Source organism: Sorghum bicolor, chromosome 1, assembly GCF_000003195.3.
Source record: "Sorghum bicolor cultivar BTx623 chromosome 1, Sorghum_bicolor_NCBIv3, whole genome shotgun sequence".
NCBI classification, from domain to species: Eukaryota; Viridiplantae; Streptophyta; class Magnoliopsida; order Poales; family Poaceae; genus Sorghum; species Sorghum bicolor.
In genome coordinates, this window is record NC_012870.2 from 79,168,276 (window position 1) to 79,195,128 (window position 26,853).

At 44.2% G+C, this 26,853-nt stretch overlaps 4 protein-coding genes across 7 annotated transcripts; 2 read left to right on the top strand and 2 right to left on the bottom strand.

The window, feature by feature from the left end:
* On the bottom strand, positions 193 to 6,109 carry LOC8085724 (serine/threonine-protein kinase ATG1a). The gene is made up of 13 exons (XM_021451886.1): positions 5,743 to 6,109; positions 5,501 to 5,618; positions 5,346 to 5,404; positions 4,866 to 4,930; positions 4,525 to 4,618; positions 4,368 to 4,448; positions 4,159 to 4,270; positions 3,918 to 3,969; positions 2,550 to 2,662; positions 2,096 to 2,439; positions 1,367 to 1,655; positions 1,227 to 1,297; positions 193 to 786 (listed from the first exon to the last, which is right to left on the bottom strand). The coding sequence occupies exons 1-13, from the start codon at positions 5,986 to 5,988 to the stop codon at positions 562 to 564; spliced, it is 1,869 nt and encodes a 622-aa protein (XP_021307561.1). The 5' UTR covers positions 5,989 to 6,109; the 3' UTR covers positions 193 to 561.
* On the top strand, positions 10,417 to 22,341 carry LOC8077972 (endoribonuclease Dicer homolog 1). Of its 3 annotated transcripts, XM_021451295.1 has the most exons (20): positions 10,419 to 10,873; positions 11,005 to 12,012; positions 12,094 to 12,207; positions 14,637 to 14,847; positions 14,986 to 15,380; positions 15,461 to 15,683; positions 15,917 to 16,089; positions 16,177 to 16,299; positions 16,637 to 16,797; positions 16,882 to 17,115; positions 17,201 to 17,351; positions 17,443 to 17,622; positions 17,753 to 17,914; positions 17,989 to 18,084; positions 18,167 to 18,789; positions 18,916 to 19,016; positions 19,226 to 19,425; positions 19,932 to 20,846; positions 21,133 to 21,297; positions 21,384 to 22,341. In XM_021451295.1, exons 2-20 carry the CDS (start codon positions 11,011 to 11,013, stop codon positions 21,942 to 21,944), a joined length of 5,790 nt encoding a protein of 1,929 aa, XP_021306970.1. In that variant the 5' UTR covers positions 10,419 to 10,873; positions 11,005 to 11,010; the 3' UTR covers positions 21,945 to 22,341. The 3 variants fall into 3 exon arrangements, with proteins under 3 accessions (XP_002465966.2, XP_021306970.1, XP_021306971.1); XM_002465921.2 differs by having other exon boundaries at positions 10,417 to 12,012; positions 21,393 to 22,341; XM_021451296.1 differs by lacking the exon at positions 10,419 to 10,873 and having other exon boundaries at positions 11,873 to 12,012; positions 12,117 to 12,207.
* Positions 22,427 to 23,963, bottom strand: LOC8085725 (nascent polypeptide-associated complex subunit alpha-like protein 4). 2 transcript variants are annotated; one of them, XM_002468574.2, is made up of 3 exons: positions 23,622 to 23,962; positions 23,370 to 23,503; positions 22,427 to 23,129 (listed from the first exon to the last, which is right to left on the bottom strand). In XM_002468574.2, the coding sequence occupies exons 1-3, from the start codon at positions 23,821 to 23,823 to the stop codon at positions 22,785 to 22,787; spliced, it is 681 nt and encodes a 226-aa protein (XP_002468619.1). In that variant the 5' UTR covers positions 23,824 to 23,962; the 3' UTR covers positions 22,427 to 22,784. The 2 variants fall into 2 exon arrangements, with proteins under 2 accessions (XP_002468619.1, XP_021306972.1); XM_021451297.1 differs by having other exon boundaries at positions 22,518 to 23,129; positions 23,370 to 23,494; positions 23,622 to 23,963.
* LOC8077973 (syntaxin-52) lies at positions 24,418 to 26,131 on the top strand. Its single transcript, XM_002465922.2, has 6 exons — positions 24,418 to 24,905; positions 25,032 to 25,133; positions 25,250 to 25,347; positions 25,441 to 25,541; positions 25,657 to 25,701; positions 25,830 to 26,131. Exons 1-6 carry the CDS (start codon positions 24,625 to 24,627, stop codon positions 25,956 to 25,958), a joined length of 756 nt encoding a protein of 251 aa, XP_002465967.1. The 5' UTR covers positions 24,418 to 24,624; the 3' UTR covers positions 25,959 to 26,131.

Here is a 26,853-nt window from a genome sequence, read left to right on the forward strand (position 1 = left end):
AATTTTGAAGAGAAGTCAACTGTAAATTAATCCGGCAGCTTCCAATTTCTTGTGGTATGGGCCCAACTAATCTTGATATGCAAGAATCATGAATGTAGTCGGCCGCGCTTTTCAGACGACCTTTGTGTGGTAAATGTAAAATGGGAATTTCCAATACATCTTACTACCTCAGAACAGATAATGCTTCAGAGCTTCAAAATTTGGTACTAGAAATGATAGTATGCAGTCCAGAGAAGGTTCGAACCAGTTTCTATTTACAGGTTTGCACAAGGCACTTACAAAGTCACAAATATATACAAGTTCAGAGTCATTGCAACATATGCATGGTAAGGGACGACCATATAGAGCTTGTAGGTGTTATCTATATACAAAAGAGGGGGAAGGATCATGGTGTTCGGCAACTACAATTTTACAAAGGTTCATGACACCAAAGAATTGAACACCCCACCTCCTTATAGAACCCAAAAAAAAATAAAATGCTGGACTAACGCTGCACCAGAGCACAAGAAAACCTCACCAGATGCAGATAAATTAATCTTTTCAATCCTTGAGCAACCATGTTCAGTTATAAACTGATCTCTGCTGTTGCCCTGCAACCTGAGCACAGCAGAGATGGCTCTTCAAGTTAGCTATGTACCTATGGATGCGTTGCTGATCTGACGGCGAAAGGGAAAGCGGTGGATTTAGTGGCAACATAGGTGCTTCCTGTACTAAAAATGTGAGCAAGATGATAGACTTTGAGTATAGCGCTGTGGATCTGCTTTGGTGTCCCAAAACTTCATTTGCCTGAAAAGATCAGTGAATTAAAAAAGTCAATGAGAAGTATCAGCTGTAACCAATTACTGGCTAAATACATGCAGCCTGTAACCCCACAGCAATGTTCGCAGGATTTGAATAATAGAAGTGCAACACTTCTCCAAATAGGGGTATCTACTATCCATCTATATATATCTAACAGATTCTACAGAAGATGTTGAAAAATGAAAGCAAATTGTTTACAGGTGCAGGGAATCAGGGTTTATGCACGCCATGGATCAAGTTCATGCATGTAACGGATGTGTTTGCTTGTTGTTAGAAAGCTTTGCCTAGTCATGGTAACATAAAACAAAGCTCCCTTTTCTTTTTCTTTAATTACATGGGAAAACAAAGGCAGCATCCACAGTGTGCATAAAAGAGCTAAATGTTTCCATACAAACCAACAAAGAAACCCATATAGTGATACTTACAGCTCCAGTCTTCCCATATTCCAAAGCAGTTTGGAATACGACATCCATTGCATCTGGCATCTCGGTATTATCTGGGAAAAAATGTTGGTTAGAATCAAGAATCAATACCAAAAAGTATTAAGAAGATCAGTGTTCCTAACCGTCACTCTTCCGCAATACATGCGATATCTTCTCTGCACGATCATATGCCTTCATGAACCCACTTTCAACCCAGGAAAAAACAGAAGCCGTCCTAGTGAAATCCAACCCTCGCACTACATTCAGAGGTGAGTGGCCACTCATAGGAAGGGAATGTTCTTGAGAAGATTTAGAGAAATTTTCACCATCTGATGCATCCATGAGTAAGCTACATGCATCAAGTGCCTCTTTCCAGATAGCTAATAATACAAGTTCAATTGATAGCGCCTCCAAGTACAGGCCTTTAGAAAGCTGAATAACACAGAAAATCAAGGACACAGAAGAAAAAGAGGGGTTATAATATCTGATCCATCAAATGACAAATGCCATTTCTACGATAGTATAAAACAGCTTTTGTGGGGTACAGTAGTGTTGAAATTTGGAAATGACTAACATTGAAAAAACAAATCTCTGTCATATATATATATATATATATTAAAGGAGAAGAATTCTACCGAAAATACCATGGCTTTTTCCAAGAGTAGCATACAAAGAAAGATATTTATTGCCAAAGAATATTAAGAAAATCTATTTTGAAGGCTGAATTTGACATTACATAGAAAACACATTGTGAAGTCTAAGTCTGACCAAATACTCATACTGAACTGTAAAAGCACACTAAGACAGAATGATGATGAACATCAAGTTTAGGGCCACAGTGATAATAGTTTCCAGCATAGCAGTAGTCGTACCTTTTCCCGAGCAAGTTCCGTAAGAACAAGCACATATTGATTCAGAGAATGAAACCTTGTAATATAATCAGGTAGCTTCCCTCGTCTACAGTCCACAGTGGCTGACTCCTGGGAAATGAGCACAGGAGCACATCCATGGCTTTGTATACCAGTAGCTGTATCAGTTAAGTCTCTGATTTGATTTTGAGCAGACCCTTTGGCAGCGGGCCTATCATAGCTGGCAGTTCTTATATCTGTATCATCCTTTGTGGACTTGTTGATGTTGAGTGAAGACATTTCCATAGAAGTACAGTTTACCGGAACAAGCACATATTCTCGTTCAATCCATTCCCATGAATCAAAAACTGGAAAACATATGTAGAAAGTTAATACCTAACCCGTCCCTTTGAAAAAAAAAAGAAAGTTAATGCCTAACAAGAACATACGCTTTATGATCCAAAGATAGGTAATGTACCTTTCGAATTTTTTGATTCAATGCTTTCAGACTTTGTTTTTAGGACAACAGGAGAGGTGATTGTCTGGCAGTTATTCCTTAACTCTATAGCCTGACAGGATTCATCGCATTTCCTGAAATGTCATAATTAGTCAGCTTCAACACAAAAGTATAACATGATCAAACCAAACTATTCGCATTTCCTGAAATGTTATAATTAGTCAGCTTGAACACAGAAGAAAGTATAACATGATAAAACCAAACTATTCTAAACATAAAGAAAAATCTAGAAAAGGCTGCAAGATTGTGGCACGTATGGGTAACTCCCATTTATAGAAGTACATAATGTGCACTAAAACCATTACTTCCTCCAAAGCAGGTGGAAATATTGGCTAATTGGCATGATAAAAACTAAAACTACTGCAAACATAAATGGAAAAAAATCAACGTTGCAAAATCTCTTCAAAAACATAAAGAAAAATCTAGAAAAAAAAAACAGCAGGACTGTTGCATATATGAGCTGCAATGCTCATTCATTGAAGTGCAATATTCCAAATATCATTGAAAATTATAAGAATTAAGTAAACATGATGCAGCTCATACCAGCATAATTCTTAGGTAAAATATGAGTGCATACTATTGAATTGTTCATGAGCACTGTTTGTCTTCTTTACTCCTCTACACCACTAATGAATTTATATATCATTCAAATTTATGTAGGCAGACGCTACATCAATAGCAAGGAACAGATCATTGTTGGGGGGTAAACATTTCTGCTTTGGTGTAAACTTCGATAATTGGCGCTCTCGTTCATGTGAGGCTGTTCAAGTTCAGCAGGGTCTTAACTCCACTGTTATTTATGGCACCGGGTCCCTACAGAATCACTGTAATCGGTGTGTCTTTGATGGACCTTCACCCGGCCTTAGCCATAGAAGAGATGAGGCTTTGGAGTCTATAGCTGCCTGCTGGAGGTAAGGGCATCACTTTGCTGACTGCCCCACAGCTTCTTGGTAGCAACTAGACCTTATGTGTGTGATGATCTGGTGGCGGTCGCCCACTCTATTTTTTGAAGCTTCTGTTCCTCTGTTTTCTCTAAAGTGTGTGCGTGAGTCTGGAGTGTGTTTTGTGTCTTGCTGTCTTAGGGTGACTGGTTTCGTTATGTTTTTGGTCCCCTCAACCCCCCCCCCCCCACCCCACCCCACAAATCATCTTCATAATATGAAGACAAGCAGATCTCCTGTGTCGTCGTGGAAAAAGAACCCAGTAGGACAGCAAACATGTGCAGCGGGCATTGCTAAGCTAAAAACTGAAGCATTTTTTCTTTTAGTATAAGTAGACGGTACAACAATGTCATATGGATCAACACTAGAACCAGAGTAAAGAGTCGACCTTGTTGCCAAAAACTTGTGATTGAAGAATTCTTCAAAACTTATTCTCTCCTCTGCAAAACCAAATGTATATTCAGCCTGATTTTCCAATTGGTCAAAATTAAACCGATCACTCCAATGACTTAGAATCAAGGACGATCACAAGAAACAAGAAATGACCAACTACAAATGCTGCAGAAAATAAATCGTTGACACACGCCTGTTTTGCACAAGCAAAAAATAAAATGGGACAGCAGACCCACTTGGATCACGTTGCAGGAGTCTTCTGCACAAATCAATGCAATCAGCACATAAATCAGCTTCAATTTCTGAAGGGAAGTTAAGATCATCGGCAGCCAGGATATTTTGGTGCAGCTGTATTCAGAAAAGAATGGGCAACAACTAGTTTTAGCAGGCACATGTAGCCATCTAGGTCATATGCATTTGAATGTGTTATACAAGAGCAACAAACCTGAAAAGCATTACTCCCGGTGAATGGCAGCTTCCCTGTGACTAGCTGAAAAAGAATGACGCCAACACTCCACAAGTCCGACTGCAAAGCTTTTTCAAGAAGAGTTAATTACACACTTATTTAAAACCTACGAATTTAATGAAGGAAATGAGCTAACCTTTGCATCATAGTCTTTCCCTTGCCAAATTTCTGGTGCCATATAATATGGAGACCCACACATTGTGGCAGCTAAATTTTCATGCACCAGTGACCTAAAATCACTCCAAAAATTAATTTCACAACAAATTACTCAGTTACAGCACATTCAGGATAATACAGTACTCAGAAAAGCAGACATTTTGACAATAAAAGTCAGTATGAACATATCACTGTGGATCGAATTGGAAAGGATAACAACGATAAATAACCTGATGAGATCATGCCATTTAGTGGAGCAGGCCAAAAAAAACTGTGCTTGACTAAATATTAATGCAATAATGAGGGGCATACTGCTCTCACCTGGCAAACCCGAAGTCACCAATTTTCAATACGATGGCATCACCATTGGTTGATAGGAGAAGGTTCTGCGAGTTTCACAGCTTGATCAGTATTGACGGAAATGATGTATCTCAGAAACATAAGACAGTAATCAACCATAGTTAGCCAAAACAAATGAACATGTGGAAAAGTACAAAATGAACATGTGCAAAAGTACAATGTGTAATCATGTACTTTCAGTAAATGTCTGTGGTCTTTCACATTAGATGGAATTGCAGTTAATTGAGACTAACACATTTAACTAAGTTTTAGTGGCTATTTATAAAAGGTGCACAAGCAGGTATAGAATAAACATCTTTTAACTCCACACAGTCAAACACTATGTAGGCCCCTTGTAAACCGACAATCATCCATCCCAGGTAGTAGTACGACAATCAGGAGCAAGATCCATCCACCCATGGACATTAGAGTAACGTCAACCACGAAAAGATTAAATAAGACCTGTGGTTTGAGGTCCCGGTGCACGATGTTCCTCCCCCTCAGCACCTTCAGCCCTTCCGCTACACATCCAAAACAATAGAGTAACGTCAAAATTAGTAAATCCAGACCCCCCCCCCCCCCCAAAAAAAATAATAAATCTCTATTAAGCCCAGTACCAAGCTGCCGCATCAAGTCCTTGGCTATGGCCTCCGGCAGCCGGCCGTGCTTGTGCAGAAACGCATCGAGGTCGCCTCCGTCGCAGTACTCCAGCACCAGGTACATCATCTTCTTCGTCTGCGGCGAAAAAGCACGCGGCAACACAGAACACACTCACTCGTGTCAAATCGCTAATTAAGCAGCGTGCTATTCAGTTCGATCGCGATTGGAACATGGAAAAGGGGGGCGGCCGGCAGCGTACGTCGATGGTGTCGAGGAGGCGGAGGATGTTGGGGTGGTCGATGCTCCTGAGGATCTCCCTCTCCTGCAGGATGCCGTCGTGGACGCGCTTGTCGACGCGGCGGCGGTCGATCGCCTTGACCGCCACGCGCGCGCCTGTGCGGCGGTGCGCCGCGCGGTGCACCTCGGCGAACGAGCCCTTCCCCACCACCCTCTGCAGCTTGTACTCCCCCACCTCCCCTTCCTCCCTTTCCTCCTCCCCGTCCATCGCCTCCGCCGAGCTCGCAGTCGCCTCCGCCTCCGCCTCCGCGCCCGCGCCGGCGAGTAGTTTTGGGGGCTACTCGCTCCGTTCAGTTGGAGCCAACGTGCACGGGCGGTTTGGATTAGGGGCCCCGCGCCGGGGTCGGTGCGCAGATTTGAGGCGGTGAATTTGTCTTCGAGTTATCTGCTCCGGTCCCGCACGTCAGCCACCCGCAGCAGATCGTTTCGCAGATATGTCTTCGCGCAAAACCACTCGGATTTCTGGTAGCCGTCACACTGACGAGCGGGACGAGCGTTCTCCAAGCCCAGATGTCAGTAGCAGCGAGGGGGCCGGTATCTGGTTTCAAATATTTTTTATTTACTGGGTGCCGGGCACGGACTGGGCCCGTGCTGTGGGGAGCCGGTGTGGGCCTGGGAGACTTTTTCCAAAAGCTTTTCGCCTTGTTTAGTTCCGAAAAGATTTCAGATTTCGGTACTGTAGCACTTTCGTTTGTTTGTGACAAATATTATCCAATTATAGACCAACTAGGATCAAAATATTCATCTCGTGATTTCCAGCTAAACTGTGTAATTAGTTTTTGCTTTCATCTATATTTAATGCTTTATGCATGTGCCGCAAGATTTGATGTGACGAGGAATGTTGAAAACTTTTTGATTTTTGGGTGAAGGCCGAAGTCTTCTGCGGAGGGGTTTCGTGTGGGACAAGTTGCTGCCTGCGCGTAGGTACCCTGCTAACGCGACAGGTGTGGCGCGCGACGCGGCGCTTGCCACTACTTTTGGGACTTGTTTAGTTTCTAAAAAATTTTACAAAATTTTTCAAATTTTCCATCACAATAAATCTTTAGACGCATGTATGAAGTATTAAATATAAATGAAAATAAAAACTAATTGCACAGTTTGGTCGAAATTGACGAGACGAATCTTTTGAGTCTAGTTAGTCCATGATTAAACAATATTTGTCAAATACAAACGAAAATGCTACAATGTCAGTTTCCCAAAATTTTTTGGAACTAAACAAGTCCTTGGTGCGGCGGTGTGCCGGTGTGACGGTGTTGGACTCGAACGGTGGATGTCATCGTGTGCGATGTGAACCGGGTCCAAGGCCGGTGCGGTGCGGGGAGTCGGGCTCGCGCGGAAGAGATGCTTCATTGCTTGGGCCGTCAAAAAGGTAGGGCGCTGCGTCTAGATTCTGATTATCTTTTCTTCTTTTTGGTTGATATATTCCAAAGCCTTGTTTACTTCCATCCAAAATTCAAAAATTTTTCAAGATTTTCCGTCACATCGAATATTTAGATGCATACATAGAGTATTAAATATAAATAAAATTAAAAACTAATTACACAGTTTGGTCAAAATTTACGAGACAAATCTTTTGAGCCTAGTTAGTCCATAATGGGAGAATAATTACCACAAACAAACAAAAGTGCTACAATGTCCCGAAAAAATTTCAGCAAGGAACTAAACACAATATGAACGACACATTTGGGTCTTGTTTAGTTTCTAAAAACTACCTAAAATTTTTTAAAATTTCTTGTCACATCGAATCTTACAACATATGCATAAAACATTAAATATTGATAAAAATTAAAACTAATTACACAGTTTAACTGTAAATCACGAGATAAATCTTTTAAGCTTAGTTACTCCATAATTGGACAATGTTTGCCAAATAAAAACGAAAATGCTACACGACCCAAAAATAAAAAAAATTGAGAACTGAACAAGGCCTTAGTTTCAATTTTTTCTGCAAAATGGACACTATAGCACTCTTGTTTGTATTTGATAAATATTATCCCATCATAGACTAACTAGGCTCAAAAGATTCGTCTCACAAATTACAGTCAAATTGTGCAATTAGTTATTATTTTTATCTATATTTAATGTTTCATGCATGCGCCGCAAGATTATATGATTGGGAATCTGAATTTTTTGCAATTTTTTTTGGGAACTAAGGGCTTGTTTAGTTTCAAATTTTTTTGCAAAATGGACACTGTAGCACTTTCATTTGTTATTTGACATATTTGTCTAATCATGGACTAACTAGGCTTAAAAGATTCGTCTTGTAAATTACAGTGCAATTAGTTATTTCTTTTATATATATTTAGCGCTTCATGCATATGCCGCAAGATTCGATGTGACGGAGAATCGAACTAAGGCCCTGTTTAGTTTCCCACCTAAAATTTTTTCATCAATCCCATCGAATCTTTGGACACATGCATGGAACATTAAATGTACATAAAAAAATAAACTAATTACACAGTTTGTTTTAAAATCGCGAGACGAATCTTTTAAGCCTAGTTACTACATGATTAGCCTTAAGTGCTACAGTAACCCATATATGCTAATGACAGATTAATTATACTTAATAAATTTGTTTTGCAGTTTTCTGACAAGCTATGTAATTTGTTTTTTTATTAGTTTCTAAAAACCCCTCCCGACATCTTTCTGACACATCTGATGTGACACCCAAAAAATTTTCATCTCTAATCTAAACAGGGCCTAAGGCCTTGTTGAGTTAATCTCAAAAAACAAAATCTTTTCAAGATTCACCGTCATATCGAATCTTGTGGCACATGCGTAGAGCATTAAATACAGACGAAAACAAAAACTAATTGCATAGTTTGCCTGTAAAATCGTGAGATAAATCTTTTAAGTCTAGTTAGTCTATAATTGGATAATAATTATCAAATAAAAATAAAAATACTACAGTTCGCCTAACCACAAATTTTTTGGAACTAAACAAGACCTTGGGAGGTTTGGGGCGCATGATGCGTCTTATTGATATTTCTTTTTTCTATGTGGTGCATTCCAATAGCCATCCGGTGGGGAGAAAGCATGGGATCACCAGCACGAGCACATCGCGTAGCGCTGCTATATTTTGCCCGTCGGCCTCATGAGGGCGACTCTTTTGGTTACATTAAATATAAACAAAAATAAAAACTAATTATATAATTTATCTGTAATTTACAAATAAATTTTTTAAACCTAATTAGTCTATAATTAAACAATAATTATTACATACAAATAAAAATGCTATAGTAGCAATGTCAGAAAATTTTGAGAACCAAACATGGCCACATGTATGCAATTTGTCTTCCATGGCCATGTATGCAATTTGTCTTCCATCATAATGAACCGGGCTCAATCCTAGGATCCCAACAACTCTGTCATGTCCCATGCCTTTTGCACACCATGCAACGCCAACACCAGCTAATCCTGAAGATCAATGTTGCTCTTTCCTGTTTGTCTCCTGTGCTGCTTCCATTAATTAGCTAATGGATCAATAATGCAAAGTACTGTATTTATTGGCAGCCGAATTAGCTTGTTGACAAATTTAAACGGCTAATGGAAATATTTGTCAGCTGTAACAAATAAACAGCTATTGCCAAAAACCAAAAACTTAGGAACTAAGGCTTTGTTCAGTTGATCTCAAAAACCAAAAATTTTTCAAGATTCACCGTCACATCGAATCTTGTGGCACATGCATAGAGCATTAAATATAGACGAAAATAAAAACTAATTAGTACGGCTGTAACTGCCTGTGTAATTAGTTTTTGTTTTCGTCTATATTTAATGTTTTATGCATGTGCCATAAGATTCGATGTGACGGGGAATTTCGAAAACTTTTTAGTTTTTATGGTGAACTAAACAAGGCGACAGTGGTCGTCCGGGCGGGATGGGTGATGATAGCTGCCGGATGCCGCCACGCCTCGTCGCGGCTACGGACGGGCACTGAGGCCTTGTTTAGTTCCTAAAATTTTTGCAAAATATGAATAGTACCACTTTCATTTGTATTTGACAAATATTATCTAATTATGTACTAACTAGACTCAAAAGATTCGTCTCGTCAATTCCGACCAAACTGTGTAATTAGTTTTTATTTTCGTTTACATTTAATATTTTATGCATGCGTTTAAAGATTTGATGCGACGGAGAATCTAAAAAATTTTGTAAATTTTTTTGAACTAAACAAGGCCTGACAAAATGCGCGGCGTACGAAGCCGCCCACTCGGGAGCCCGAGACGCTCTGACACGCCCGCACAGGGAGGAGTCATTGCACACGGACACTGATCCTCCCGGCGGCAGCGGCACACGCCACCGCACAGGCCCGCGCCGCTGCGGCTGGGCCCGGCAGGTCATTCCCGCAGGACTGTGGTAACAAATGCCCCAGTCCAAGGGCAGTTGGACCCGTACCGCACGCGCCCCGTGCTGCCTGCCTCTGCTTGCGTAGGGCGTCCTTCCGAGGCCGCGCAGCCGCAGCAGAGGCCCACGCCCATGCGCCCTATGCCTGATCTCGACCCTCCCTAGGCCCGGTCCACCGCACCACACCCTGGCCCCTGCATCCATGCCCCGCACGTCAGTGGGAGCCCGACCGCTCCCGTGCGCCGGGCGCAGCGTGGTTCCCGTCCCCGCCCTCCTCTTCCTCCTCTCCTCTCTTCTCCCCCCAGCGTCTGAGGCCAGAGCCCCCACCCCACCTGCTTCGTCGAGTCCCCCTCGGCTCGCCTCCCTCAAATCAAATCAAATCACCAGAGCAAGCTGGGAGGGCGGAGCACGCGAGGGACGGCGGGGAGGAGAAGGCAATCAGAGCTTGGAAGGACAGAGAGAGAGTGAAGAGAAAGAGTAGCGTTGATACACCGTCGAATCTAATCGAATCGAATCGAATAGAGCCCCCTTCTCCGCCCCACCCCCATATCGGAATCGGAACCCCGCATCGCCATCGCCATCGCCACCCCTTTCTTCCACTCACCACTCCCTTCCTTCCACCTCGCCCCGCCCCGCCCCCCTGCGCTTGCGTGATTCGTACGGTTTATCACCGCCTCTTTCTCTTCCACTCTCTCTCCGTGGTTGGGTTCGGTTCGGTCCCTGTCCGCCCGCCGCCGCGGCGCCCACAAGTAGTAGCGAACATTCGGCTTCGCCTCCTCTCTGATTCTTATTCTCATTCCTCCTGTGTTCTCCTCTGCTGGTTGATTAGTGGAGGCGTTGTTGTGGCCTGTAACTTTCGGCGTGGCTGTTGCTGCTGCAGAGCGAGATGGCGGGAGCGCCAGGAGGCGGCGATGCCGGCGGCGAGCACGCGGCGGCGTCGTACTGGTACGACGCGTGCGAGGACGGCGCCTCCCTGCTCTGCGGCATCGACTTCGCCGCGTCCGCCGACTTCGACCCGGGCCTCATACCGGCCATGGACTGCGGTGCCGACGACGGCTTCGTCGCCGAGATCGACCGGATACTCGAGAGCATCAACGCCGAGGTCGCCCCCGCGCCGCTGCCGCCGCCTCCTGTGCCTGCGCCTGCGCCAGCGCCAGCGCTCGTGGCTCCGCTGCAGCCACAGCCGCAGTTGCAGGAGGCGGCTGCGACCGTGGCCCACAATGCGGTGGTGGTGGCCGACGTGCCACAGAGGGCCCAGGCCGTGGAGGCGAGGAAGGAGCCCAGGAGGGAGTCCCCGGTCACCGCGGCCAATGGCGGCGGGGAGTGCAGGGACGGCAAGCGCCAGCGTCTCACTGCTGGTGGGACCGTGGGACCGCGACACGACTGGCGGCGGCGTCCGATGCCGCCCCCGCCTCCATCCCGTGGGTGGGAGGACCGGCGCGGAAGGCGGGACTACGACAGGTCTCGTAAGCGCGACCGCGACCGCGACGGTCACTACGGCCATGATCACCACCGACGCGACGCTCGGGGTTTCTGGGAGCGTGACCGTGGCGGCAAGATGGTGTTCCGCCATGGCATGTGGGAGTCTGAGACGGACCGCCATGGAAAGCGTGCCAGGACGCAGGATGGATCCCCTGCCGCGGAGAATAAGGCGGAGGTGGATCGGACGGGGAACGAGAAGCCTGTCACTGAGGAGAAGGCGAGGCAGTACCAGCTCGAGGTCCTTGAGCAAGCAAAGAGCAGGAACACAATTGCTTTCCTTGAAACTGGTGCGGGGAAGACTCTCATAGCTGTGTTGCTCATCAAAAGCATCTGTGACAAAATGCTCAAGGAGAACAAGAAGATGCTCGCGGTTTTCTTGGTGCCTAAGGTGCCTCTTGTGTATCAGGTATGGACACAGGTGTGAGCCTTCAGACACTCATGTCGCAAATCTTGTTGATACAATTATATTTTCTTGGTGGAATTGCAGCAAGCTGAAGTGATACGTGACAGGACTGGGTATCGGGTTGGGCACTACTGCGGCGAGATGGGGCAGGATTTCTGGGATTCTAGAAAGTGGCAGCGTGAGTTTGAGTCAAAACAGGTATATTCCTTTGTGTGGCTGTACTTTTACTTCCAAACTATTTTCAGATACAGTGCATCATGGCCAAGCTCTGATCAAACCTGTGCTTTGGCCACTTGAGTTAGGAAACTATAGTGTTTTACTAAGTTTTTGAGTTTACTGGTTAGTAGGCGAGACACTTGCATTAAGTCTCATTGTTTCTTTGCAGATTATTAATCTCTAAAACAAAATCTTGCTCTATATGTAATTTTCTTACATACTATGCCATTAAATTTCATTGTTTCTTTGCAGAATATTAATTTCTGAATAAAATATCTTGCTCTAGATGTAATTTTCGTACCTGCTGTGTCATTGGCAATTACTGCATTTTGTTTATATGTTTGAGTAAATTAGTGCACTTGCTACCTAAGAAAATTAATCATGTTTTCCTAGTCCATCTGATAATAGTTTGTACTCACTGATACAATGTGGTGGGCTAAATCTTACCAGCTGTTTTTTCATTTTCTTGTCTGTATTTTTCCTTTAGATATAAGGTGGATTTCTTGATAATCATCTAGATTGTATAGATGTAATTGTACCAGTTACTGCACAGATAATGTCCTTGTGCTTTGCCTGATACTACGAGAGAGTAGGCAATATTGTTAATCCAAGTCACCCCAACCCCTCCTTTCTCCATCTTCCTGCCATAGCCAATGTCCCTACAGGGCTTCCTGCAGTAAGGCTGCTGGTCAATGGTCATGCCCTCCACCTCCATTATTCTAAATCTGTGAGCAGACAGTTTTTTTCAGTGCAATGTCCCTGCCAGACTAACATTTTTTTCAACTAACAATTGAACCTTTGGAACGAAAAACCCTTAGTTTTATTTTCTTTGACTAGGACTAGGGGTTAGTTTTGGGGCATGCCTGGTCCCTCAGTGAACTAGCCCCGCCTCACCTCGCCTACTTGGGCAAGCAGAACCTTGCCAGTGCAAGCAAGCCGATTCAGCTCGCTTGCAGCAGCAGGGAAAAACACAAACGAAGTCTGGCAGTGCAGGAACCAAGGTAAACTAGTTCGAGATCCAAACGCGTTGCACACTCCAATTCCTATCCCTGCACCAGCGTTACAATGCCCGCAAGCCAGCCATGGGGCACCGATCGTGGAGGCCCGCGGCTCTGACAAGAACCAAAATGCCCGAGGCGCAGGCATTTGGTACATGGGAGGGGCAATGGTTCAGCCCACTGTGGCGATGAGGGCTGCACCAGGACTGGAATGCCCAAGACCCAGGCATTTGGTAATCCCAATGCGTTGTACGCTCCAATTCCTATCCCAGCAACAGTGTTACAATGCCTGCGAGCCAGGCATTCCAGATTCGGGAGGCCAGGCAGGCCTGGGGCACCGAATCACGGAGGCCCGTGGCTCTAACAAGAACCAAAATGCCCGAGGCGCAGGCATTTGGTACATGGGAGGGACAATGGTTCAGCTCACTGTGGCGGCAAGGGCTGCACCAGGACTGGAATGCCCAAGACCCAGGCATTTGGTACTTGGGAGGAAGGCGAGTGGGGTCTGGGCATCCCATTGAGGATGGCCGTGACCCGGGCAATGATGGCCTCACCCGGCCTGAAATGCCTGGGTGCTAGGCATTCCGGACTTTGGAGGTGACATAGTACTCGGTAAAGGGTCCAAGCACGTCGTTGGTTCCTCAGCTAGACTTGCCTCGCCTTACCTTATCTTGCCAAGGTGGGGGAGCCAAATTGGCTAGCGTGGGATAACAATGAAAAACCTTGCCAACATAGAAAATAAGAAAGCTTGCCATAGATCAACACTCTACCACATCTCACATCTGATTTCCTTGCCCGGTGAGGCGAGGCATGGTTTTCCCGAGGATCCAAACATGCCCCAGGAATGATTTGATGGCACCCTTTTGCGTGTTGAGAGGTGCATTATGTTATCTTGTCGTGTCTAACTTGAATTTCTTTGGTTCTGGAATGCAATATGTTTAACTCATTTGTATCCATATATTCTTTCTTGCACCTAGCTTGTTCTAACATGGTTTATATGCACAAGCTGAAATGTCTTGACTTGCCAGAGCTGGTAAGTGATAAAAAAAACTTCTTAGAAGATTGGGCTTAGGATAAGAAGGTATCCGATTTCCTTCCAATTATATTGTTAATCAGGAGGGATCCTTGCCACAATAATTATATTTTGGCTAAAATACAAGTTTTTTTAGAACTTTTGTCGTTTTCTCTCAACTTTGGATTTAAGAGAGGGGGCGGGGGATCCTTCTTGCTTATTTTGAGGATCATGGTAGATATATTTGTTGCCTTGAAAGTCAACTAGGCACCTTTAGTCTCACCATTTGCTTACACTTAATAAGATAAGATGTATAGCAAGTGCAAGTAAATCACCTTTTTTCGTGTTATTGCTTCAGTAGGATGTTTGTTGTGTCTGTTACTTATCCATGTCTCACGCAGGTACTTGTTATGACAGCTCAAATTTTGTTGAACATCCTTAGGCACAGTATTATTAAAATGGATGCCATACATCTTTTGATTTTAGATGAGTGCCATCATGCAGTGAAAAAGCACCCATATTCTCTAGTGATGTCAGAATTCTATCACACCACTCCAAAGGACAAGAGGCCAGCTGTGTTTGGCATGACTGCTTCACCTGTCAACTTGAAGGGTATGGCTCTCCTTAGTGTATCCTTGTTATTCCATGTACATTTTCTTTGGCAGGTCCTGTCTCATATTTAGATTTACTGCTCCTTTGCCTTCTATTATATGTATGTTTTTCTGATGCTTAGTACTACAATCTGAATAGGAGTGACTAGCCAAGAAGATTGTGCTATCAAGATACGAAATCTTGAGAGTAAACTGGATTGCGTAGTCTGTACGATCAAAGATCGGAAAGAGCTGGAGAAACATGTTCCCATGCCTTTGGAAGTCATTGTGCACTATGACAAAGCAGCCACTCTTTTGTCTTTCCATGAACAAATCAAACAAATGGAGGCTGCAGTTGAAGAAGCTGCACTTTCTAGTTCTAAGAGAACTAAATGGCAGTTCATGGGAGCTAGGGATGCAGGGTCTAGAGATGAGCTACGCCTTGTCTATGGTGTTTCTGAGCGTACGGAAAGTGATGGTGCAGCTAATTTAATTCAGAAGTTGAGAGCTATAAACTATGCTCTGGGTGAACTAGGACAGTGGTGTGCTTACAAGGTACTGCTTCACATTTAACAGTGAACTAGTGCATTGCTAGCTGTCTTGTGTTTCTAACTGCTATATCTGCTTAATTTCAGGTTGCACAGTCATTCTTGACAGCACTCCAGAACGATGAAAGGGCCAACTACCAGGTCGATGTTAAGTTTCAAGAGTCATACTTGAAAAAAGTAGTTGATTTGTTACACTGCCAGTTGACTGAAGGGGCTGCAATGAAAAGTGATAGTAATGATGTTGAAACGCATAATTCTGAAAACCCGAAGCCAAATGAACTTGAGGAGGGAGAGCTGCCTGACAGTCATGGTACTAATAGTCTTTTTCTTGCAAAATGTGTTCTGTAGTCACCTTTTTCTTTTTAACCTTCCCCAATGAATTTCCCTTCTTCCTTCGTTCTACAGTTAGCACCTATTTTGTTTATTTTTTGTCCACCTGAGGGTATACAATTAGCACCTATTTTGTTTGCTTTTTTGTCTTTTATTATACCTGAGGTTATCTCAGCCTCACTTTTAACACTGTGTGCTGTTATTTTCTACTAGCTGTTTCTGTAGGTGAACATGTAGATGAAGTCATTGGTGCAGCAGTGGCTGATGGAAAAGTTACTCCTAGGGTGCAAGCTTTGATAAAAATACTTCTCAAGTATCAGCACACTGAGGATTTTCGTGCTATCATATTTGTAGAGCGAGTGGTTACAGCATTAGTCCTTCCTAAGGTAGGGACTGTTTTCCACATCTTAAGATCAATTACTTCTGAACCGTTTATGAATTCTCTGACCTGTTTCCCTTTCATGACCGCTTAGGTCTTTGCAGAACTTCCATCATTGGGCTTTATACGGTGTGCAAGCTTGATAGGTCATAACAATAACCAGGAGATGCGGTCATGCCAAATGCAGGATACAATCGCAAAATTTCGTGATGGACGTGTATGTTTCTATTCATGACATGATTTAGCATATTGTTTGATGTGGCAAGCCCACCTTTTGTGAGTTTAGCTATGTTGCTAGCTAGGCTTAACGATCTGCATTCAATGATTCTATGCAATCTGCTAAATTTCATAATGTCCAAGTATGTTTATACTCATGACAGAATTCTACATTCATATTTTTCATTCCAATTACATATCTGTTGTAAGTATAAAACTATGTTAATAAATATGTCCAAGTACATATCTGTTGTACTTTTAGCCTTTAGGGGTATATATTGGAGTTGATTTGTGTCTCATACACCAGTTTAAAAAAAAACTCTGTTACGGGTTTGCAGGTTACACTGTTAGTTGCAACTAGTGTTGCAGAGGAAGGACTTGATATTCGGCAGTGCAATGTTGTCATTCGCTTTGACCTTGCAAAGACTGTTTTGGCCTACATTCAGTCTCGGGGTCGTGCTAGAAAGCCTGGATCTGACTACATATTGATGCTTGAAAGGTAATTATGTGTCACCAAAACTGTTGATACCATTAAAATATGTTCTGTTTAAATCCATTGACTTATATAAATTAATTATGCCAGAGGAAATTTGTCTCATGAAGCTTTCTTGAGAAATGCTCGGAATAGTGAAGAGACATTGAGAAAAGAAGCTATTGAGAGAACTGATCTCAGTCATCTTGATGGCACTTCTATGCTAAGCCCTGTTGATACATCACCTGATTCTATGTACCAGGTTGAATCAACAGGGGCTGTTGTCAGTCTGAACTCTGCAGTTGGACTCATACATTTTTACTGCTCACAGCTGCCGAGTGACAGGTACATAACTTCTTGTGATTCCTTTGGTATACTAGCTCAATTGATTTTTGAAATCGCAGGCTCATCAGTAGTTTCCTACTTCCAGATACTCTATTCTTCGACCGGAATTTATTATGCAAAAGCATGAGAAGCCAGGGGGTTCAACAGAATATTCTTGCAAACTTCAACTTCCTTGTAATGCTCCATTCGAGAAGCTTGAAGGTCCTATATGCAGTTCAATACGCCTGGCACAACAAGTAATGACAGTTCATTAGAACACATTATTAATCAGTTTTTTCTATACATTTTATCCATTATTTTGAACTGTGCCTGGTTCTTTTTGTGCAGGCTGTTTGTTTAGCTGCTTGTAAGAAGCTACATGAGATGGGTGCCTTCACAGATATGCTTTTACCTGACAGAGGAAGTGGGGAAGGAGAAAAGACTGAACAAAATGACGAAGGTGATCCACTGCCTGGAACAGCACGCCACAGAGAGTTCTTTCCTGAAGGGGTTGCTGAAATTCTGCGGGTTAGTATTTCCTTTCTCACATTACCTGAGCTTCAACTTAACCTAGTCTTAATGGTTCTTTGTGAATTGCGATCTGCTGATACTTTTGGTTTCTAATTAGTTTCATTTCACTGAACTTTGTTTTCAACAGGGAGAATGGATTTTATCTGGAAGAGATGGTTACCAAACTTCACAGTTTATTAAGTTATATTTGTATTCTGTGAACTGTGTAAACATTGGGACTTCAAAGGACCCTTTCGTTACACAACTTTCAAATTTTGCTCTTGTTTTTGGCAATGAGCTGGATGCAGAGGTATTTTTTTCCTGGTGATAGTACGCAACTTGAGAAAATGGACGTTTAAAAGTCTATAATGTTTTAATTTTTAGGTTTTATCGACGACGATGGATCTCTTTGTTGCTAGGACAATAATAACAAAGGCATCTCTCGTATTCCGTGGACCAATTGAAATTACAGAAAGTCAGGTTGATTTTCTTGCAATGGCAGCAAAGTTCATTTCCATATTTTTTTACATTAATGTTGCTAATCTTGCTCATGTGCTTCCAGCTGATCCTGCTGAAGAGCTTTCATGTTAGGCTCATGAGCATAGTACTTGACGTTGATGTTGATCCCTCAACAACTCCTTGGGATCCAGCAAAAGCATACCTCTTTGTTCCTGTGGGAGCTGAGAAATGTATGGATCTTTTAAGAGAGATAGATTGGACTCTAGTTAACAGCATTGTGAATTCTGATGCCTGGAACAACCCTCTTCAGAGGGCACGCCCAGATGTCTATCTAGGCACAAATGAAAGGACACTTGGCGGAGATAGGAGGGAATATGGGTTCGGGAAGCTGCGTAATGGAACTGCATTTGGACAGAAAGCCCACCCTACGTATGGTATTAGAGGAGCCATTGCTGAATTTGATGTTGTCAAAGCATCTGGATTAGTTCCTGGTCGTGGGCGGGGACATTTTAATGATTATCAAAACCAAGGCAAGTTGTTCATGGCAGATTCATGTTGGGATGCTAAAGATCTTGCTGGAATGGTTGTAACTGCCGCCCACTCAGGAAAAAGGTTCTATGTGGACAGTATTTGCGACAACATGAATGCAGAAAATTCGTTCCCTAGGAAAGAGGGTTATCTGGGTCCCTTGGAGTACAGCTCGTTCGCTGATTACTACAAGCAGAAGTAAGATAAGTTTTGAATGCTGAAAGCAAAAGGAGTTCTCTCTTAGCTCTGGCTGTTTCTGCTTTCCCTTTTTGGCAAAGTAGCTTTATGGCAGCATATCATGATCCTTCTTGTTTTCCCTCTCAGGTATGGTGTGGAGTTAATTTATAAGAAACAACCTCTTATACGGGCACGTGGTGTTTCATACTGCAAAAATCTACTTTCTCCTAGATTTGAGCATTCTGAAGGTAAAAGCTATGCATTCTTTTGTGAGATTTCATTTAGATTTTTTTTGTTTGCCTTAGTATTTTACTATTCATTGATGTTTTGGTCTTTCAAGCCCATCCAAGACTTCCTATTCAGCCTTAGATTAATTTAATAAAGAAATACAAACTTAGTGCTTAATATAAATAGGAGAGTGTTTGTATAATGGATTTGTACTACTATTGTTTTGCAGCTGGCAATGGAGAGTTCTCAGAGAATCTTGACAAAACATACTATGTGTATTTACCACCCGAATTGTGCCTTGTGCATCCTCTTCCCGGATCACTTGTTCGTGGAGCTCAGAGGTTACCCTCAATAATGAGAAGGGTGGAGAGCATGCTTCTTGCAATTCAACTGAAGGACATAATTGGTTATCCAGTTCCTGCAAATAAGGTACACCTGCAGCTCTCAAGCCTGCATGTTTTAGGGAAAACATTCGAATATCCCCTGGTATAATTTACCAGTAAACAGAACACTTAAATTTGTCCTTTCTATATTATACCACTGTCTTCTATTGAGATGTCGAAGACTACATGCATCAAGCAAATTAAGTGGAGCACGCAATGACACCTCTAGGCCTTCATTGTGGCTCCTAGCTTTGGTGGACCGTGTCTGTTAACAAGAAAAAAATGTTAAACTGACCAATATGTACTCAATCCAGGTGCTACTAAATACTAATGCTTGTTTTGTACATGATAATAGGCGTGGTAAAACTTATGGGTCTAGTCTTCTGAAAAGACCATGCTTGTTTGCCTTATGCCCTTATGAGAAAAATGTGGAAATACCATAAACCCGTCCTCTATTCACCTAGATTCATCATGCAATAGCTAAATGTTATTCTCAGATAAACTTGAAATTCTGCACATCGATTAATAGCTTTTTGTTTGTGTGGTTCGCAGATATTGGAAGCCTTGACTGCTGCGTCATGCCAGGAGACATTCTGCTATGAAAGAGCAGAGCTGCTGGGCGATGCATACTTGAAATGGGTTGTGAGTAGATTCCTTTTCCTAAAATATCCTCAAAAGCACGAGGGACAGCTCACAAGGATGCGGCAGCAGATGGTTAGCAACATGATCCTGTATCAATACGCTTTGGATAAAAACCTCCAATCTTATATCCAAGCAGATCGGTTTGCTCCATCAAGATGGGCAGCTCCAGGAGTGTTACCTGTATTTGATGAAGAAACAAGAGATTCTGAACCATCCATCTTTGATGAGGAATTTGCTCCTAGCAGAGAGTTAGAAAAGAGCTCGTATGATGACTATGAGGAGGATAGCATGCAAGAAGACGGTGAAATTGAGGGAGATTCTAGCTGCTATCGTGTTCTATCAAGCAAAACATTAGCAGATGTTGTGGAAGCACTTATTGGTGTCTATTATGTAGCTGGAGGGAAAATTGCTGCAAACCATCTGATGAAATGGATCGGTATTAATGCAGAGTTGGATCCTCAAGAGATCCCTTCTTCAAAGCCATATAACATACCTGAGAGCATAATGAAAAGCATCAATTTTGACACATTAGAGGGTGCATTGGGTATCAAGTTTCAGAATAAAGGCTTACTTGTTGAAGCTATAACGCATGCATCAAGACCATCATCAGGTGTTTCCTGTTACCAGCGCTTGGAATTTGTTGGTGATGCTGTATTGGATCATCTCATTACGAAGCACTTATTTTTTACTTATACCGACCTACCTCCGGGCCGCTTGACTGACTTGAGAGCTGCAGCTGTTAATAATGAGAACTTTGCAAGGGTTGCAGTTAAGCATAAGCTGCATGTACATCTTCGCCATGGATCATCTGCATTGGAGACACAGGTGGGCCATTCTTAATGTTCAGTAGTGAACTTCCTTGTTACTGCATTCCAAATTACAAGGTGTCTTGGCTTTTCTAGATGCATAGCTTTTTATGCACTTAGAAATACATTATGTCTAGATGTGTAGTAAAAGCAATGTTTCTAGAAAAGCCAAAACGTCTTATAATTTGGAATTGAGGGAGTATGTGTTACTATATGCTGTAATGTTTGAACTAGAGTTTTGTTATGTTGAAATCATTGCCACGTTTTGGAAGCAGTGCTGACTATTTTATCTCTATCCTCTGAAGATTCGAGAGTTTGTGAAGGATGTCCAGGTGGAGCTTTTGAAACCAGGTTTCAATTCTTTTGGGCTTGGGGATTGTAAGGCTCCTAAGGTTCTCGGAGACATTTTTGAGTCTATTGCTGGCGCAATATTCCTGGATAGTGGGTGTGATACCTCTGTAGTCTGGAAGGTAGTTTCTTTATCATTTGGAAGGAAATTATGTTCATCCTCATGTGGAAAATAGTAAAGTTTCATTTTATTAATCCGTCATGTCAGGTTTTTCAGCCTCTACTTGATCCAATGGTGACACCGGACACCCTTCCAATGCACCCTGTAAGGGAGCTCCAAGAGCGCTGTCAACAGCAAGCTGAAGGATTAGAATACAAAGCATCACGAACAGGCAATGTAGCTACAGTTGAAGTCTTTGTTGATGGTATTCAGATTGGTGTAGCTCAGAACCCACAGAAGAAGATGGCACAAAAGTTGGCGGCTAGAAATGCACTGGTTGTCTTGAAAGAGAAGGAAACTGCAGCAAAGAAAGATACTGAGAAGGATGGCGAGAAGAAAAACGGTTCACAGTTCACTAGGCAGACCCTGAACGATATCTGCTTGAGAAGGCAATGGCCGATGCCACAGTACAGGTGTATAAACGAGGGTGGCCCTGCCCATGCCAAAAGATTTGTTTATGCGGTAAGGGTAAATACATCTGACCGTGGATGGACTGACGAGTGCATTGGAGAGCCAATGCCGAGTGTGAAAAAGGCCAAGGACTCTGCCGCCGTTCTTCTGCTCGAGCTGCTGAATCGAAATTACTGTGACAAGCCTGATGGCAAATAATCTTTGATGTCTTTGCGGTGGTAGTGGTAGATGTGGAAGCATTCAGTGCTTTTGAGCAAGGCAAATTATCTTTGTTGATGTTCTTGGTGGCGGTAGTGGTGATATGGAGGCATTCAGCATTCTTATAACCATTCAATGCTTTTCAGCCCTCGCAAATAAAAACATAAGCAGAGCTGAGGAGTGAGATTAATTAGAGGATTATTTTTGTCTGATGAGGTCACTGGTTACAACTAGGTATTTACTGGTGAGGTATTGAGGTGTAACAAATAGCAGTTGCAAATTGCAATAGAGGAAGGATAGGTTGACATAGGATATTGGAGGCCTCTTATTCATCGATTGTGTAAGGTGTTTAAAGAACAGTGCATGGATCCAATAAATTTATATTGATATATATTAACATCTTTCTTCTCATGTATCTATTTCGCCCCGCTATGTATTCAGTGCTTACATGCTTACAACAAACACCTCACATTCTGTACATGTAGCAACAACATAAGTAGTACATATATGATATATCAAAGTGCCATTGCTGCGATGACATTTGAACAGAGTGAGCATGCTACCCGTACCCGGTAAGCCAATTAAATCTGTGAAGTCCATTTCTCGAGAATGGTCTAATCTGCGAATGAGAATCCAAATGACACTAATTTGGAAACTGACATGATGCAACGTCCATATGGTGAACAAACAATACATCTTATTCAAAACTCATCTTATGCAAATCCCAAAAATGATGAGCGACGCTACAACGCTGGACAAAACGTTCAATTTCCACTGGGTGTTGGTGTTGGTGACGAAGCAGACAGCAACGAGGAAGGAACGGTACGGTAGGTATCATCATCAGGCCGTGAGCTCCATGATGGCGCTGACGATGTCGCCGTCGTGCGCCTTGAGAGCCTTGACGGCCTTGGCGCGGGTGACGCTGGCCTGCGTCATGACGAGGTCGATGTCGCGGGGCTCTATCCCGTCCTCGTCGACCTCCTCTTCCTCGTCGGCCGGCGCCGCAGCGGCGGCGGCCGCGTCCTGCTTGGCCATCACCTTGCTGAGGTCCTGCATCCTGAACTGCTGCGCGGCCTGCGCCTGCAGCTGGGAGCTCAGGTCCTCTATCTTGGCCTCACCGAATATCACGTACGTCTCCGACGTCGGGCTCTTGAAGACGTCCGGCTTGGACACCACGAACAGTATCTGAGGGACAGATGATAGGCATGGTAATTAAGGCAAGTGTGTCGCATTGGCTTGTGTTATATGTATATGTCGGATGACAAATTGACAAGTAATAACAGGGGCTAAGAATTGCATGGACATCGATCTTGTTTGTACTTTGTATGCATATGGAGATGAAAATTGCATGAACATTCGTGTTGTGTCTGTATACATAGAGAAGAAAAAAGTTGCGTGTTCCTCGTGGCGTGTATATATACGTACGTTCTTGGCTCTTTTGATAGTTATCCTGGTGACACCGGTGACGGGTTTCATTCCGAGCTTCATCATGGCCTTGCGGCTCTTCTTCTCGCTGCGGCTCTGCTTGGCACCCTCGGTTGCGCCGGCACCTAGCTCACCTACACGGCCAAATTAGTCCCTGCCGTGTCTGGCACGTGCAATAAAATTAACTATCTGCAGTTCTGCACTCGGGCTGGCAGGTAGCAGAAGGCAATCAAGCACAACTGTACACGTTACCTTCATCAGCTTCGTCGTCGTCGTCGTCGTCATCGTCGTCCTCATCCACCTCGCCTTCCTTGACGTCCTCGACGACGACCGGCGCCTCGTCCTCCTTCTGCTGCTCCTCCGCCTTGGGCACGGCCTCCTCGCTCTCCACGACGGGCGCCGGCGCCTCGCTACCCTCCACCACCTCCGCCGCAGGAGCTTGCTCGCTGACCATCTTGGCTGGGACGCGGCCGGGTGTGCAGAGGCTACGGTGGTGGTGCAGCGACGTGCGGTGGCGACGCACGGGAACGGTGGCGGAGACTGGGATAAGGGGTGTCGAGCCGAGCGTGCGCCGAGACGGAGAGCGCGGCAGCAGGGCAGGGCCTTATCTATCTATCCAACGCAACCGTCACCCGCAGGCCGCAGCAAATGGGCTTTGGTAGTCTTGGGCTCTCTACACTCTGCTCGGCCTGGACGCCCCCCCCGCTGGACGCGGCGTCGACCAAGGCCTCATCGTGCCCATGGACGTGGGCACGTACTCCGCGGCCCAGAAAATTAGATCCCAGGTCCATATACAATTTAATTTCGATCCAAGAAAAATAAGGATCAAGATGGGCCACATCCAGCATCCAGGTTCTATCATTTTTGCTTTTTTGCTGACTGCGCAAATTAAAGCATACGGTTCCTGTGTGACTGTGATGTTGCGTGTGGTTACAAACTTTTTTTTTTGTGTACAGTAAAAAGGAAAAGGAGGAACTCGTTGGAAAATAATAGAACGTGGCGACGTAGAGGTCGAATCAGATCGGAACCGGGACCGGATCACCTCTAGGAGACCTGAACCAACTCGGACTCCTCGTAGTCGTAGCTACTTCCACCCTGAAAGACCGCGCAAGCATGCAATACGGCGTCGACGATCAGTTTCCTTGTCTCGCGCTGGACTGAGTAAATCAAGGAGCAAATTCCTTGCTGGAACTCGCCGGGATCTTGCGACGCGAGCGTAGCTGCATCTGCGATTCTGCATAGTGCGGCGGCATACATGGCGCGTCCAGTTCTTCCGATCACGGCCCCGCGCGGAGGTGCAGCGCCGCCGTCGTCGTGGTCTTCCCCGGTGGACCAGTGGACGAAGCGGCTCCAGGAGGCCCAGCGGCTGGTGGACGAGGTCGCCGAGCGGGTCGCCGAGAGGGAGTCCGTGCCGCCGTCGCTGCCGCGCGAGCTGCAGCGCCGGACCGCCGAGATCCGGCGCAAGGTCGCCATCGTTGGTACCAGGCTCGACATGCTCAAGGAGGACCTGTCTGATCTCCCCAAAAGACAAAACATGTTAGTAGTATACAAAATCTCCCTCTTGTTTTGATTGATTGATTGTTGAAAAAAAGAAGATCTTTTTTTGAAAATCACAAAAAGAGGAGAAGTTATAACATGATGACGGCTTTTCGTGCGCTGCAGAAGCTTGAAACAGTTGGGCAAGCTAGCCGAGAAGCTTGCCGGTGTGTGTTCCAAGGCGCAGGAGGTTGGCGGCCAGTTCACCATGAAGTACTCCTCAGACAGGTGAATTATTCTCCTACTGGTACATGTAGTATATTATATTTGTATCCATCATGCATAATACTTGCAGCTTCTGATCATCTCGATCAAATTCTTACTCCTCCTCAATATATATTCAGGAATGACTTGTGTGGATGGAGCGCAAAGATAGATGTAAACAGCATTGCCAACATGGATAACCATGAAATGGTCAAATTGCAGAGGAAGGTAATGAAAGGTAAGCCTCTGCATGGCTTCCCAATACTTGTACATGTGATATGTCATATGTGTATGGTGAAGTACTGAAGTGAGCTCCTTGTGCATGGTGCAGAGCAAGATGCTGAGCTGAAGATACTGGAGGAGACCGTTACCAGCACGAAGCACATTGCGCTAGCGATCAACGGGGAGCTGGACCTACACACTAAGCTCATTGTAAGTGTCACTTGAATCTGTCCTCCTGCCAATTATGGTTCCTGAAACAGAGCTAGCTTTCTGCTGTCAGAGTTATACTACCTGGTTCTGAATCACTTTCACTTGAACGTTGCAGGAGAAACTGGACGAGGATGTTGAAGAAACAAGCAACCAGCTGCAGGTACATGTCTGTCAGCAGCCTCACAATTTTTCACCCTTCCCTGGACAAAAACAAAACTGCTAAGCCTAGTCAGCTTCCTCCGAGTTTCAAATGAGCTAATATGTTCCTTCTTGTCTTTGTAACTGCAGCGTGCGCTGAAGAGGCTGAAAGCACTCAACACGCGCATGAGGAAAAGCCGTTCTTGTTGGGGCATCGTGTTGTCTGTCGTTGCCGTTGTAATCTGCGTTGCCGTATTCTGGGCTCTGATAACGATCTAGTACTACAACGACCAAAAGGCCGGCCTTGCTAAGTTTCTGTAAGCATGGGGTTTAAGGACTGTACAGTACAATGACATTACCGACTGACATATGTTGTGTCTACTTATCTATATTCCAGTAAAAATATTAGCACTCGTACGCGTTGAGAATTTGAAATCCAGATAACCAGGTTTCATTAAAAACAATAGAGCCCAAACAACTGATCGAGTGTCTTAGTTCTCAAACTGTAAAATGAAATCGAGTTTGTATTGTACGTGTGCTTCTGGCTGCTTGTGAAAAATTGGCATGTGTTGTTCGGCAACACCGCAACAGCAAATGCAGGCAAGAAGAGACATGCAAGTTCACACAGGTTCTCGAACCAGAAAAAAGAAAAAGAAGACGCGGGCCGGGCGGTGCCTGCGCCGCACTTTTGTCATGTGCGGAGCACAGTCGGGCGCCTCACCTGCCTGCCTACCTAAATAGTCTTTTGAACATTAATGATCACGATCTGGGCTGCCAAAATACTGCATTGATTCTTTTTTTTTTTTTGACAGACAAATGCTGCATGATTGATTAGCGCCTGATGAGACGGAGCCATTCCTCGAGGCTGAGCTATATAATAACGCTTGTTTTCGTCCGTAAAGCCGAGGCCGAAAAGAAGCGAAAAAAGCTTGCGATTTGGCAACGAAAGTGGATCCAACTTTGCAGCCAGCATCAAGCACGGGGAACCTGATCCGGCCAGAGCATGCACACGATAACAAAGGGCTTTCTTGCCTCGTAAAAAAAGAAGATGAGCCTCTGATCCGATCCCTACAGAGTACATACTGATTCCAAGCGCAAGATGCCGGCCCTGTAAAACTGGCTGGAAATTCTGGCCGGGTTCATTTCCAGCACGCAACGCTGCCAAGGGCCAATC

Bases quoted from the DNA above. Each gene is read 5' to 3' on its own strand.
- LOC8077973 (XM_002465922.2), top strand. From the start codon at position 24,625: ATGGCGCGTCCAGTTCTTCCGATCACGGCCCCGCGCGGAGGTGCAGCG. The intron at 25,134-25,249 runs GTGAATTATTCT...ATATATATTCAG, and splicing joins ATGAAGTACTCCTCAGACAG to GAATGACTTGTGTGGATGGA. The intron at 25,542-25,656 runs GTAAGTGTCACT...TGAACGTTGCAG, and splicing joins ACCTACACACTAAGCTCATT to GAGAAACTGGACGAGGATGT.
- LOC8085725 (XM_002468574.2), bottom strand. From the start codon at position 23,823: ATGGTCAGCGAGCAAGCTCCTGCGGCGGAGGTGGTGGAGGGTAGCGAG. The intron at 23,504-23,621 runs GTAACGTGTACA...TTGGCCGTGTAG, and splicing joins CGACGACGAAGCTGATGAAG to GTGAGCTAGGTGCCGGCGCA. The intron at 23,130-23,369 runs GTACGTATATAT...TCTGTCCCTCAG, and splicing joins CTATCAAAAGAGCCAAGAAC to ATACTGTTCGTGGTGTCCAA.
- LOC8085724 (XM_021451886.1), bottom strand. From the start codon at position 5,988: ATGGACGGGGAGGAGGAAAGGGAGGAAGGGGAGGTGGGGGAGTACAAG. The intron at 2,440-2,549 runs GTACATTACCTA...TATGTTTTCCAG, and splicing joins TGAATCAAAAAATTCGAAAG to TTTTTGATTCATGGGAATGG. The intron at 787-1,226 runs GTAAGTATCACT...TGATCTTTTCAG, and splicing joins AATATGGGAAGACTGGAGCT to GCAAATGAAGTTTTGGGACA.
- LOC8077972 (XM_021451295.1), top strand. From the start codon at position 11,011: ATGGCGGGAGCGCCAGGAGGCGGCGATGCCGGCGGCGAGCACGCGGCG. The intron at 12,208-14,636 runs GTATATTCCTTT...TGTCTCACGCAG, and splicing joins GTGAGTTTGAGTCAAAACAG to GTACTTGTTATGACAGCTCA. The intron at 20,847-21,132 runs GTGGGCCATTCT...TATCCTCTGAAG, and splicing joins CATCTGCATTGGAGACACAG to ATTCGAGAGTTTGTGAAGGA.